General features: G+C 52.3%; 1 protein-coding gene across 1 annotated transcript; it reads right to left on the minus strand.

Annotated features, from left to right (window-relative positions):
- Positions 1-10,359, minus strand: LOC125180915 (cholesterol 7-desaturase nvd-like). Its single transcript, XM_048053394.2, has 7 exons — positions 10,056-10,359; positions 5,989-6,177; positions 4,140-4,318; positions 2,963-3,088; positions 2,553-2,672; positions 1,868-2,044; positions 1-495 (listed from the first exon to the last, which is right to left on the minus strand). The coding sequence occupies exons 1-7, from the start codon at positions 10,357-10,359 to the stop codon at positions 334-336; spliced, it is 1,257 nt and encodes a 418-aa protein (XP_047909351.2). The 3' UTR covers positions 1-333.
- Positions 10,360-14,688: the final 4,329 nt, after the last annotated feature.

Here is a 14,688-nt window from a genome sequence, read left to right on the forward strand (position 1 = left end):
AAGGAAACTTCAGGCAATAAAAGGCCATATGGAAAGTGTTTTGTTTAACTACACAAAGTGATGACAGCAGTGAGAGACAAGGATGTTTTAGATGCAGTTCTGTCAGTCTTAAGTTCAAACTCAGAACATACATGACAGCAGAAGTGCAACAGCAAGCATGTTACAGCCTCAGGGCTTCAGTGCCCTTACAGAGGGTAAAAAGGGGAGCGCCAGGGCTCGGGCTCTCTTCCCTGCGGCAGCATGAACACAAGGGATTTCAAGTCTGCACAGCACCACTGCCCGCCAGGAGCCACCTGAGAGCTTCTGGCCGTACTGCAGAGGGCAGCAGGGTCCTCACCAGTCCAGGCCCTCCTTCAGGGCCGAGGGCCTCGTGCTCTTCTCGCTGTAGAACTGCGCAAACCAGCGCCTGTGCTTCTGGATGCTCGCGTCCTCTCTGACCAGCAGCGGCTTAGGCAGGTACTGTTTATTATTCCAGATGGTTATATCTCGCTCAAACTGGGGGGAGAAGGGTGGTGAGGAAACTGAATGAGCAGTTTTGTGCATGCTGCCTGCACACTAGGTTTATTTTTTAGCATTTCTTCCCAGTGGCCGGTGTGGGACTATTTTTAAACTGCAACACTGCTGCTCTCTGTCTGCAGTTAGCAGACATTTAGCCCATTGCAGCTCCCCAACGAGAAGCTACTTTCAGCTTAGACAGCCCCTGCCAGGGGATATACTGGAAAACGAATGGAGGTTGTGAAGGTAGGAGCAGCTCCACCTGAGATTTTTGATTTGTTGGGTAGCTCCAGCCAACCACGGCACTATAAATTAAGCACAGGTGTCTTAAATTCCACTCAGACATGCACCCAGTAAGGTTTATGGAGTTTCCCTTCACAAAGACCTCTGCAAAAATAAGTGCTGCTTATTCGCATTAGTAACAATGCAAAATTTTAAACCATCATTTAAACAATACAAGCTAGCAAAGCTAGGTTTGATTTGGGGTAGGTTTTTGGCATCTGAAAATCATCTTTTGGCAATATTTACTGTGGTGCCCTCTGGTCAGACCAAACGGTTTCCATGCTTTAACCCCTGACAGAAGGGAATGACGTGAACTATTCTGACTGCTTAAAAGGGAGTTACAGGGATGAGAGAGTCAGATTTTTCTTGGTAGTGCCACCTGGTGTAATGAGCAACAGCCACGGGTTTCAAGTTGAGAAGTTCCAAATGGACAGTAAAAATAAAAATCAACGCTGTGGGTAGAGTTGTAATGGAATGGGTCACCCCGAAGGGGGCAGTCTCCTTCCAAGGCTCCTAGAGAACTCCATGCCTGACCTGAACTTGGCCATGGTCTTGCTCCAGGTGGGATTGGAGACATCCAGGAGGGCTCTCCCTCCACTTTTATGAATCCCTTTTTGTAAAGACCTGGAAAAAACTCTGTCAGGAGGGGCAAGAATTGCCAAATCTCGTGATAATCTAACAGCAGGGATATTTCCTGGCACAGTTATCACTGAAGGATATTGGATGGTTTTAAAGTACCAGCCTGGGGTGCTGGAAATCTGGATGCAGTTATTAGACCTTTCAAAGACGTCCTGCAACTCGGGAGAGGTGGCCTAACCCTTGTACCCCAGTTCCCCACCCACAGCAGATGGCTAGCATCTCTCCATCATCATAAACAGATGAGCCACTGCAGGGACCCTCTTCACTAAACCTTGAGTTTAGTTCTTCGGGCCCCTAAATTGGAAAGATCATGCCAAGCACTGAAAGGATCTTGCCCAAGCCTATTTTGCTCCCACATATCTCTGAGCCCACATGGGCTGGATGTTGCTTTATGCAACATCCAGCAAGCTCCAGGGGATCACCTTTGGCTGCTCTCCCTCAGAGGCCTTACCTGTATGCACTCTGCTCTCAGGATGAACTTGGGGACTATGGCCGGCACATTCTTCTGGTAGTAGATTTTGTGGACCACGTTCTGCAGGAGAGGCTCCAGTGGTGTCACAGTCTGCAAGATGACCCCGTGGCCCAGGAAAGCGTGCTCAAAGATGAGGAAAACCAGCCCTGGCCCCACCTGCGGAGCAAGAGCACACCCTCAGGGTAGAGTGCCCAGCGGCCCCACCGCCAGAACAGCAGCTCCGATGCCCTTGGTAGGGCAGGCTGTGCTGAGCAGGCAGGCAAGGACTTGTCCTCTTGGCCTACCGTGCCCTTCAGCTCAAGGGGCTGATGGTCACCCTGCTCTCAGATCCAGCAGGAAGGGGTAGTTCAGTCACATCCATGAGGTCTCCGCTCCTGCCGACACCGGCTTTCATTTGTGAGACAAGAAAGCACCCTGCCCTACCTGGTTGTGCAGCTCATGCTCACTGCTTTTAATGCAACCTCCTGCCCTTGGCTTCTGCAAGCTACCTCACCGTGTTTGACCACGTAGGCTCACTTGGCAGATAGGAAATATGGTCTTGTGTAAGTAAAAGTGACTGGTCAGGATGCAAGGGCAGCAGGGCCAGGCACCATGCCCGTGGCTCACCAAGCCACCTGCCTTCCCTGGTGTCCATACAGGGCATTTCATGGCACGCGGGACATACCTGCCTGGCTGAAACCGACAAGTCCAGCAAGGGGAAGTGCTTCCCGAACACGGTTGCAGTGTGTTGGAGCAGCATGTGGGAGCAATGTTGGTTGGGCTCTGGCTCCGGCTGCCACTCGGCCTGGAGGGGTGGAGAAGGAGCTGCTCAGCCCAAGAGCCAGGGGTCAGGAACATGGGCTGAGGGGAGGTAGCAGCGAGAGGGTGACTAAAGGGGGGCTGTGAAGGACATCTAGAGCTAAGCACAGATGAAGGAGTGAGGCTAAAACCGCTGAGATACAGAAAAGAGACTTGAACTGAAGACTGAGGATGAGGCAGAAGAGATGAGGTAGGACTCAAGCACTGAGGCAGAAAGGGGACCTGGCCTCAGGGACCTCAACCTACTCACGGCCACGAGGGGACGTAGGGTCCTACCTTCCAGACGTGCTTCATAAAATCCCACACCTTGGACTTGGTGTATCTCAGATCGGATCCACTCAGAAAAGATGGTCCATGGAGAAAGGCCAGGTGAGCTGTGTCAGCTGCATTCTCAGGGATTTCCTGCCGGAAACAATTTATCGCTGTGAGAGCTGACCTGGGCACGAGCTGCCCATCTGTAGCAGCAGCGCTGCAGCAGCAGTGGTGTGATTGCAGCACAGCCCAGGGCCCTCACCCCATGGCAAGAGGCAGCCCAGGGAGTGGAGGTGGGGTCTCAGCACTCACTGACCTGGGACCAGCTCTTAACTACTGTGTGAAATAATTTAATGTGCCGCTAGAACATTCAACATTAATATTAAGCTCAAAGCAACATAATCATGTTAACTTCTGTAGCCACATGTGCTGGGATGCCAAACAAGTCTTTCCTCTGGCCCTAGAACAATTGTAAGGAGTGAAGCATTTTTGTGTTTGTGATCCTAGACTGGATTTCACATATTTTAAACGAGTGTAAACCTCTAAACCCCACCAGCCTGCCCACATCAGGTTACTTGTTGAGGTTTTAACTGCTTTGTTACTCAAGTACACCACCTCTCCTGCAGCTTGGAAAGTAGCACAGACTGGCCATAGCACAGATCTGTGTGCAGTGGTTCACTTCTGCTTACGGCCACAGAACTTCTCCCTTTTCCAGCCTCATTTCCACGAAGACAACAGAAACTGCAGCCATTTTGTTTGGCTTGGCACATTTGTCAGCATATGGTGGTGATTATGAACATCGACAGCAAAATAACCGTGCGTTTCCATTTCTGTCATCGGTGAGTTGAAAAGCCTCCTGATGCTAAGTGCTGCAATCCTTGAAGAAACTTTTTTTAAAATTACATCAGATATAGGTCAAAGCAAATTAATAGATTCCCTTTAAGTGCCACCCTGGGCATCTGTTGTCTCTCAAACAGCCCATGGACCCCCACATATGGGGAACATCTGCCACGTTCTCGGTATAGGGTGCAGTGATGCATTCCTAGGTGTTGGCTCTGCTGGCAGCAGCAGCTGCCCAGTGGCACTGGGTTAACTGGGAGACGATGCCCATTAACGTGTCATCTGGGAGGAGACATCCCTGAACTGGACTCCAGCAGAGGACCCAGCCCTAGACATGCCCTATGTGCTGCCCCAGTGCTACCTGGATGTGGGCATCCACAAAGTGCTCCGTCTGTCCCCGAAACACCCACTCCTTGGCGGCAATCTGCGGCTGCTCGGGCACAGCCCACGTCGGGCCGGTCTCGTCGCAGTGGTACCAGAGCAGCAGCATCCCGTTCACCTCGCAGCATGGCCACGTCCGGACCTTGGCAAAATCTGGCACTGCAGGGAAAGAAAGGAATTGGATTAACGCAGCGTTTCTGAGGTGCTGAAGGTCACCTTGTCCTGGACTATGGCTCAGAGCTCATTTTATGGGCAGTATTAATGTGGCACAAGCTCCCTGGTGACATTTGTCAGTCTGCTGAAGGATTACAGCCCCTGAAGTTCACAGAAGTGTTTGCCTTGATGAGTCTCATTTCAGTGGTATCTTGTGCGGGTCCCTTCAGGAGGCAGGAGGGATAGCTGTCCTGCAGCCTACCATCGCTACTCAAAACCATTTAAACAAGTAAAAGGCTTCATCAACTAACCCTCAAGTTTCAGTGAGCTAAAAAGCAATGGTTTTAGGTGGACGGAGAGTAAAACCAGCTTACACCCCTGAGTTCAAGTCATTCTGTTACAATACAGCAATACCATGGGGGGCTTTAAGAATAGATCTGCACTTTCCAGCCTTCCCAGTGAAATGCCTTTTGATATTTACATTTACTTGATTGTCAGAAAACTCAATGGGAAGGCTTTTGCTTTCATTATTTTTTTTCCTCTAGTTTGCAGACAGGTGTCTACAACCACTTGGGAAGCCAAATAACAGGAGAAATTATGTTTCTCTGTCAATCACTGAATGTCAGAAGAGGCAGGAGGAGACCATCGGTACCACTTACAGTCGCAAAACCTGGCTTTTTGGGTAGGATTCATCTCACTGAAGGGGGTTTTGCCAGCCCCATGCAGAGGCCTGGTGCCATGCTGGGCTCTGCAGCTCCCTGCCTGGCTGCCGGAGCTGCCCCTCGGGGCCCCTGGAATCCCCCCACCGCAGCGCCCTGTGGGCACGCAGGCAGCTTCTCTGTCTGTTTAAATCAACCTGACCTGTCCGGGCTGAACTGGCAGCTGGGCAGCTCTTTGCGATTCTGTTCTCTTCATAAAACACGGTAATCATGACTCTGAATAAGGCAGTTTCCTATGAAACAATGCATTTTGGCAAGTATGTGTGTATGTCCAAAATATTCGTTCTCATTTTGTAATGAAACACATCTTTACTCATTACTTGGAATCAAATTTTTCATCCAAATGCAGCTCCCGAGTGAGCATATAGGGAAAAAAAAAAAAAAAGAAGAAGAAGAAGAATTGCAGTTTGATGCAATCTATAAGCTGTTTATCTTATCACATATGGAGAGTATGATTTTTCCACTTCTGGAAAAATAGACTGTTTAGTAGAAAGACTGAGTTTTGCTGCTACTCGGTGCTTTCATTGCTATCCCAATCAATCCCAATCAGAGGAAATCGACCTTCTAAGGGAAATTAGGAATCACAATCCAAAGCAGAATTCAAAGTAACCCTACTGGTTTCAGCCACATTTAGAGTTGGTAATTTATTTCAATTAATGCAAATAATTGTTACGTGTGAACTTTAAGTAAGATGTTTTCCCTACACAATCACCGCAAACCATGTCTAAAGACCCGTCTACCATCTAACATGTGCAAGGGCACTGGAACACTGTGTCACAACATGGACAACCCAGGAGGAGAATTAGGGTGCTGCAAAAAACAGGGAAGCGGGGGGGGGGGGGGGGGCATGGTGAGTTATTATGAAGCCCACTTTTCCTTACTGAAATATTTTTTAGGACGATGCCCAGGGCACTAACAGTACTGCAGGTGCTTTCTGCAGACCTGGGAAAGGTTCACCTTTTTCAGCATATGGGATGCTGGCGCATTTTCCGTCTTCTCCTCGAAACTGCCAGCCGTGAAAGGGGCACTCGATGCAGTCGCCCACGACGCGCCCGCCGGCAGCGAGGTTGGCACCGAGGTGAGGGCAGTAAGCGTCCACCACATGGGCCTGGCCGTCCTGGGTGCGGAACGCAGCGAGCTGCTCTCCTGCAGAAAGACGGGGTCACCGGCGTGTCCCTAAAGCCAGCAGCCCCGGGCAGGGGCAGGTGGGCTCGGGGATCCGGGACCAGGGACCCAGCCCCGTCCGCGCAGCCACCAGGGGACACCGGGCGGCCGCAGCAGCGGTCCCCAAACCCGCACGGCTCCCACCCTCTGCACCCTTTCTCTGGGCTGTCAGAGCCGGTTACAGCTGCAGGAGAAAAGGCACCTCCTCAGGAATGTGTAAAGATGCTCCCTCTGCTAAAGAGGGGCTCCAGGTAGAGCAGAGCAGCGGCTGCATGTAGAGAGATTCCTGTCCCTTTGCCCAAGATGTCTAGAGGAGAGCGTGGGCTCGTGAATTTCAGGAAAATCTGGCTGAAAGGAGAAGCCCTTTATCTGTTTGCTCTTGACTTCCAAGAGCCGCATGCACCCCAGCCCAGCAGCTCAGCACAGAATCGCTTCCTCAAGCAGGGCCGGCTGAGCCAGAGCCCCGTCACCTCCCCGGCAGGGGGGTTCTTGCTAAGCAAAAGGCAGCTCCTGCCCCAGCCAGCTCTGTGCAGGGAGGGATGGAGCCAGCGCTGGCAGAGCTGGGGCTGCATTGCCCCGATACCCAGACTTGCTTTGCTCTGCTGCTGGGCCAAGTTCCTTCTGCCCCGATGCAATGTGAGGTTTGCCCTGCTGATATCTGTCTCTGCTCACTGGGATCACACTCCTCCTCCCTGGCCCCAGGGCAGCACCCTGCTAGCTCAGCAAAAAACTCTTGCAAAGTTTGCCCTGGCTTCTGGAGAGACAGGCTGTGCCCATGCTGTAGCCGTAGGTCTGTTCATGGCACACGTGGCTGTGCGAGGAGGCCGTGACTGCGCTGTGTGCCATGCCATCACCTCCAAGATTGCTCTGCCCCAAGGGACAGACCTGGTGCCAGGAGCTTTCCTGGCACAGCGCGAGCTGCTCCTGTGCAGCTGCACGCCTCGGTGCTGCGGCACCATGCCGTGGGAGCGGGGCTGCTCGTCGGGACCTGGCCTGAGAGCAAGGCTGGACCTGTCCCCTGCATCCTCTCGAGTTGTGTCCTAGCTGGTCTGGGGGCTCGGAAGCATGCTGGGGGCTGTTCATATGGATGCAGCCAGTGAGTTAAAGGCTGGGGTGCTCCAGGGTCCTCTCTTCCATACTATGCGCCATGCAGTGCATGTGTATTAACCCACCAGCTTGTGAAATCTGATTATTATAGCTGGTACTGTACCTTAGCACTCAAACAGTAAAAAATGAGACCAAACTGAAGTCCAAAGACCAAACTAAGCTTCTGTCTATGTTTTCCCAGACAGCCACATTGATGACCAGTGACACACTGTGAGCTACACAAAGCTACTTCCTTTGGTTTTGTGTCCTGGGCAAAGAAAACAAAACAGTGAAAACTTCCCCAGCCTTCAAACCTAGAAAAGGTTATTTCTGCCACCTGGCAGAAAAGCATGGTTTTACTGCAATGCCTGGAGGTGTCTCCTTATCCAGGACGCCTGGCGCTGCTGCCTCGCTGGAAGGCGCTGGTACCTCTGCTGGCAGCTGGTGAAGGGAGTGGAGGTGCCGGAGGCACAGGTCCTTCCCCCTGCTCCAGGCAGCAACCAGTCATTCCTCAGCATCAGCATTTTCTCCTATCACCAATCCACCTCTTTGCCTGACCTGAATTTCAGAGCAAAGGGGGCTATGCCAGGAGAGGTTTCTGCCCGTGCAGCTGTTGGAGGTGACAGGGTCACTGGGAGCAGTGGTGCAGGAGTGGTGCTGGGCAGGTCAGAGTGGGGCACTGGGAGCCTGGGCTCCTGGGGGGTCCCGAGGAACAGCCCTGCACCCTGGTGCTTTGCCCAGGAAGGTCCCACCTCTAGAGCTTTCCTTCTTACAGTCAGTCTGGAGCTCATCTGCCGTGGAGAGCTGAAGGGGTGCCTGTGGCCAGAGCCTTGCGGGGCTGCCTGGACTCCTCTTCTGGGACTCCTGAGCTAGCACTGCTTTCATCTCCAGCCTTTGAACTCCGGAGCCAGCAGAGCCAGAGGAGAAGCTGATCTTTGCTTAGGGTGGTGCATCAAATCAGATGTCTCCCCATGTGGGAGGACAATATCCCAGCCTAATATATGCTAAGAAACTCTGTTGTAAATGAATATCTAGAACTTAAGAGCTGCATACAGGCACAGATGTTTTCCTGTGAAATTAGTCTATTTTTTTCATGGAAAATGAATGGCAACTATGGCAGGAATAACACATGGCACAGAGAGAGACACAAGGTCATCGTGCAGTTCTTGGCTGGGGATGCAGAAGTTGGGAGAGAGCCCAGAGGACTCACTCAGGGGCTTTGCTGCACAGGAGCCTCCCCTGGGGTCTGAGCAGCTTCACTGCAGCAAGCCCCAGGCAGCAGAGCTGCAGGACACAGCAGCCCTCAGGGGAGCCTGGGGCTTTCCTGCATGCTCCGTGCTGTGGTTTGGAACATACTTGGTCCCCAAGGTCAGGTCCTGCAGGGACCAAGTCAAGAGATTTTTCTTCATCCCCTCTTGCTCACTGTCTCTGGAGCAGGGCCACATTTCAAGGCTATGCTCAGAGACTCTATCCCAGATAAATTAAACACAGACTTGGAAGCTTTGGGTTGTTTAACTTTCTTATTTACTGATAGTCTTCCTGGCACCAGTAAACTACTATCATGCTGCGATGTGAAATGATTTTATTTGCACATTTTAGCCAGACCTGGAGGACTGGGTGCCAGGGCCCAGGCTTCAGGTGGACAATGAAGGGATGCAACTGATAGGCTGGCAAGGGCTCTCCAGGATGTACATATTGAACTGGAAAGTTCCCATCACACAAAGAAACAAAACATCACAGGAGAAGATGGCTCTTGAAAACAGATCTAAAAAAAACCAACACCACCACTGACTCTGACGGACTTCAATGCAGAAACCTCCTTTATGATGAGGAAGGCACCTGAACAAGTCCCAAACCATCTTCAAGGCAAAAGGACCCTGGACAACCTAGGAGACCTTTCTGGATGTGGCTGTGAGACCTGATCTGCCCCAGGACAGGGGGAGCTGTGAGCACAGCAGTGCCTGGGAGGGGAACCCAGGCAGTGAGGTGCCCTGCTGTCCCAGAAGAAGCCCAGAGGGGTGCCCTGCACACGCACAGTGAGCCTGTGCCACGATGCCCCAGCTGGGGTACCTGGTGCCTGTGGAAAAGCCGAGGCTGTGCCATACTTGATGCCCTCATCTGGGTGCTGCGTGGGGTGCCCCAGAAGGGATGCCCCAACAGAGATGCCTCAGTGCCACAGCAGAGACCACAGCAGAGATGCTCAGGCAGAGATGTCCTGCACACTGGCAAAAGCCAGGGCAGGGAGCCAGCATGGGAGCTGGCAGGGATGGCCCAGTGCCCTGGCAGGATGCCCCTGCAGGGTGCCCAGCGCCCTGGTGAGGATGCCCAGGTGAGGGTGTCCTTGTGCCCCCACGGAGACACCCAGGCAGGGATGTCCCTGTGCGCAAGTAGGGATGCCCCCATTCCCCGGTGGCGTGGAGATGTCTGGGATGCCCCGGTGGGGATGCCCTGCTGGGGACGCCCTGCTGGGGATGCCTTGCTGGGGATGCCTTGCTGGGGATGCCTTGCTGGGGATGCCTTGCTGGGGATGCAGCGGGGCTGCCCCGGTGCCCCAGTGCAGACGCCCGGGGCAGGGATGTCCCGGGGGCCCGTCAGGGATGCCCGCCGTGCCGTGCCAGTGCCCTGGCCGAGACACCCATCAGGGGTGTCCCCACTCCGGCGGGGATGCCCGGGCACGGGTACGGCGCTGTCCCGGCGGGGACGCCGTCGGGGATGCCCAGCAGCCTGGCCAGCATCCCGGGCCCAGGGAACGGGGACGCCCGTCGGGGACTCACCGAGCAGGGCGAGGCTGCGGACGGTCCCGGGGGGCAGCTGCGCGGAGTCGAGGACTCGATACCAGCCGTTGGGGTACGGCGGCGGCCGGGCGCCGGGGCGGCGGGGGCGGCGGGGGCGGCGGGGGGCCGGGGCCGGCAGGGAGCCCACCTCCCCGCGGCCCCGCCGCAGCGCCAGAGGCCGGCAGCAGCCCGGCAGCACGACGAGCAGGAGGAGGAGGAGGAGGAGGAAGAGCCGGAGGAAGAGCAGCGCCCCGCTCCCCAGCCCCGCCGCCAGCAGCTCCGCTCCGCACCACCCGCTCCCCATAGCGCGCCCGGCCCCGCCGCCGCCGCCCCTTATAGCGCGGCCGGCCCCGCCCGGCTGGGGCTGGGGAGGGGGAGCTCGGGGGGGCTGGGGGGCAGCTCCCACCCCCGGCACCCCTCAGGCACCCCCGGGCTGCGGCGGCTGACGATTCGTATGGCTCAGCCCCCCGAGGGCTGCGAGGTGCACAGCAAAGAGTCACAGCAAGACAAAATCACAGTCACTGAGTCACGGAGTCACAGAACTATGGAGTAACGGAACTGTAGAATCACAGAACCACAGAACGGTTTGGGTTGGAAGGGACCTTAAACCCCATCCAGTTCCAACCCCTGCCACGGGACCCCAGCCTGGCCTTGGGCACTGCCAGGGATGGGGCAACCACAGCTCCTCTGGGCAGCCTGGGCCAGGGTGTCACCTCCCTCATTGTGTAAAATTTCTACCCTACATCTAACCAAAATCTCCCCTCTTTTAGTTTACAACCATTCCCCTTTGTCCTATCATCATCTGCTTGAGTAAAAAGAGGCAGTGAGCACAAGTTGCTGCAAAGGGAACTCCACTTCCACAGAAGGAAAAGTTTGTCCCAGAAGGAGCAGTACAAATTCTGTTCGATAGGTTATTTAGATCGATGCATACCACACCACCCTCCTGAGCTGCTATCTCGTTCCCAGAAAGATGGGGCCGGTGTTGGGGCTGGCTGTGACAGCGGCCGCCTGACAGCACTCTGATGTGTCCCTTGGAGTCCGAGGACAGCTCAGAGAGTTGCCAGTGCAGGAAAAGGAAGGGATGCTCTCGTGCAGAGAGGATAAATCAGGGCCAAGGAAAGATCAGGTTACTTAAGCATTACAGCTTGCTGTAGAGTGAGGTAGGGAATTAAAGCTTGATTTAGTCCTAAGAATTGTACAGTTCAAGAGGCACCTGCAGAAAGCCCACCTGCTGCCCATCACGTAGATATAGCCAGGGATTTCCAGGCATAGAAACAACCCCCCAAACCCTACATAGTACTAAGTAATTGAAAAGGGAAAAGCACACAGAAATGGAGCATCTGGCTGAAGCAAAATCAGCAACCAAAAACGTGAATTCAGACAGGTTGAAAGGGCCAAAGACCCCTAACTAAAGGTTCAGGTAAATATATCTGACCTACTGGAAACCTTTTCTAGAGGAGAGTGCCAGTGCAGCTATGCAGGAGATTGAACACCCCAGAGGGAAGTGAACAGACATCCCTAAGAGAGGGGCAGGTTGCAAGTCCTGTCCAAATGAGGATAAGGAAGAACAACGAACAAGGAAGAACAAGTGAAATATCTAGTCAAAATAGGGCCAGACAAAGAGGGATTTTCAAAAGTAGCTTACTAAGGGCATAAAAGCACGTAATAAATACATCCGCAGTGCTGAAACAGAGACTTGATGGCAGTTTGGGGATTGGCAGACCAAGGACTCTTCGCACTGTGCTGGGCAAGTCCACCAGACACTGTAGTGAAGGGGCTCTCAGGCACAGGAATGAGTATGCTCCATTGAGGAAGGGTCAACAGCACATTTCTAAGTAGAATCCGTGTCTCACCAAGAGAGCTTAGGACTCAACACACAGCTGAACAAGTTCGTGCTTTGTTCACTTGGACTTTCAAGACACTTCCTCTAAGACCTGCTGCAAAAGGCTCTTAAATAAGCCCGAAGTAACAGGAGAGGAATCCTCTTTGCTTCTTTAATTGGTGAGAAGACAGGAAACAAGTAAAAGGAACAAATGCTCAGCTGTTACAATGGAGAGTGGGGATCTGCATTTGTATCTGCCTATTCATGAAGAAACTGAGAAACAGGATAAACAGATCTCTAAATCACCTGATTAAGATGGTTCTGAATTATTCACTACAGTAAAATGTAAAGTTGACTATGAACTACTGCAAAATAAACCCTACAAATCTCTCAGTGACTGGCAGGCAAATAGCAGTGTCTGCCATTGAAATGTAGTGCATGTGGCGAAGACCCACAGGAGACGGTTAGCTATTAATTGGCACTTGGAAAGCGATCGGCACGTTACTCGACTTGGTCTCTGAATACATCCGATCACTGTTCCACTCAGCTCAAAAAGACAAATGTAACGCAGGAATAATTAGCATTAGTGCTTTTGTAGACATGGTGATCTAAGCATATAAGAGGGGCAAGGTCCATAGAGGACAATAATATTTTCTGTTAGATGCTCTGATACAGTTGGAAAAATAGTTGATGAGCTTTGAGGCATAATAGCCCTCCTTCAAGAATAATTAGGAATGTAATTGGGAACAGAGCACAAAACCATCTGCACGTCTGGTGAACTGCAAGGTGCATGTAATGGTGGCCACCTCATCTTGCATGGAGTAAACCTAGAGGAGATACCGAGAAATGAGGGCTGTGATCAGAAGCAGGGAATGGCAGCCGCAGGAGGCGTGAGAAGAACAAATACTTGAAGTCTTGAAAATCAGAAGACAACTGACACACCCATTATCAGTCCCTGAACTAGATAGGTCTCAATCTAGGACTTTCCTTTTAAGCTCATATTTCACCCCTTTCCAAGTCTGAAGGAATTTCTGATTGGGCAGAAGTGGGTCCAGCAGGAGGGAAGTGAGAAAACAAAAGGACAAATGGCAACACGGGGAGTCCAGGGGTGCCGGTGGGGCACAGAATTCCGGCAGCTGGGCACAGCTGGGGGGCTCCACAGGAACCTCTGCTTCTACAGACCGGGGCAGGGAGCAGGAGTGGAACAGCCCATGGTGTATGAAGGCAGTTCTGAGCAGTACAGACAGCACAAGAGCCACTTATAGATGGACTTAAAGGGTCCAGGAGAGGACGTGGGGTGTTCCCAGGTGGCACAACAGCCAGGAGCTGCTTGAGCAGCACAGAACCTCTGTGCCCACACGGGGTGTGAGGCTGTGCCTTGTGTCCTCCTCTTCCTGGGTGTCTGGCTCTAGGGTGGGGGACGAGCAGTACTGGGATGAAACAGCCCAGGCTGGAGGGGAAAAAAAAGTTCAGTGCAGGAATTTCCCTTTCATTCTTTGTATGCAATTTTAGGATAAATTACGAGTTTTTTGACTGGTAATGTAGCAACCTCAGCTATACTAAATAATTTGTTTGGGGTTTGAAGTAATGTGTATAGTGCTGAATGCCTTTCACCATGTACAAAACCCTGATTCTGCATGCTCCCGAGTTTGTTGAGCTACCTATCCAAGACTGAAATCCGTCAGTCCCTACGCTGGATACATAAATGAGCAGTGGTTATGGTACAGAGGATTCCTTTGTTTCCAGAGACAGAAAACATAAAGTTTAGCTCTATCAATAAATAAATAAATAAATAAAAAGTAAAGGAAGAATGTGGTGTTTGGCTGATATTAGAAATCTTTGTATTGGGTTGGACTTTCTAGCAGGTTTCTGCATTAGAGCAGAGGTGGGTCTTGATGTGGTGTTCAAAATCAGAAAAAAAGGGCAATTCATGGGATTGCAGGAGGGGAATGAAGCCTTGGAGAAGGGGGTTCCTGGTCACAAAGTCTCTCAATGACATTTTTCATCAAATAAGGGTTCTACCTGTGTGTTCATCTTTCCAGGAAGCCTACCTCGAGACTGTGCTTCTTGCTTTCCAGATGCACTATGCAGTGCGTGCATTATGTGAGTGCACCTCAAGGGGAGGAGATAAGGAAAAAACTGTTTTCTTCAAAACCAACACAGTTTCACCTAGTCTCATCATGCTTTTCTTTATTTTTAGGCTGGTTTCATAATCAAACAAAACTTGTGCAATCAGTCCTCAATGTGTCCTCAGGAATAAGGTTTTGATCTCCTTGCAAATATCAATCACGCATGACAGGAGGGCACAGCCCTCCAGAGGGGCATGTCTGTTGTCACATTCCTGTGCTCTGGATTTTGTGTTTGAGCCCTAACCCACCAATTATCTGTTCTGGCACACGGAGGAGCACACCCGGGATCCATCTCCAGCCTGCCAGCTGGCTCTGGGGTGAGGCACATCAAGTGCAGCAAAAAGCCTGGTGCCACACGGCTTCTGCCCCTGCTTGCCATACTGACACAACTGGGCCAGCTCTGGCGTCGTCAGGCTTACTCAGCATTCTCCAGAGCTATTCCTGAGGCTGTATGCCTCACACTCATTATGCCTGGTGTCTTTAAAAAAGCCACATAGGGCAAGTTGGAAAGCAGCCCCCTAATTTTTCTGTTCTCCCCGGGTGAGGAGCATTCACATGGGAGTTGCACAGGGTGGGAAGCCCCTGGAGCGAGTTAAACATTCACAGGGATATGAACATTTCCCAGCAATAGCATGAAGCCGAGAGAACTGAGGTGTCCTAGGCAGACACATGCCATGGAATC

Source organism: Anser cygnoides, chromosome 20 (assembly GCF_040182565.1).
Source record: "Anser cygnoides isolate HZ-2024a breed goose chromosome 20, Taihu_goose_T2T_genome, whole genome shotgun sequence".
Lineage (NCBI taxonomy): Eukaryota > Metazoa > Chordata > Aves > Anseriformes > Anatidae > Anser > Anser cygnoides.

What these genes read in the sequence shown, in the direction of transcription:
- LOC125180915 (XM_048053394.2), bottom strand. Translation starts at nt 10,359, where the DNA reads ATGGGGAGCGGGTGGTGCGGAGCGGAGCTGCTGGCGGCGGGGCTGGGG. An exon ending in CATCCCATATGCTGAAAAAG is followed by an intron (nt 4,319 to 5,988) that starts GTGAACCTTTCC and finishes CTTTCCCTGCAG; the next exon opens with TGCCAGATTTTGCCAAGGTC. An exon ending in TTATGAAGCACGTCTGGAAG is followed by an intron (nt 2,673 to 2,962) that starts GTAGGACCCTAC and finishes CCACCCCTCCAG; the next exon opens with GCCGAGTGGCAGCCGGAGCC.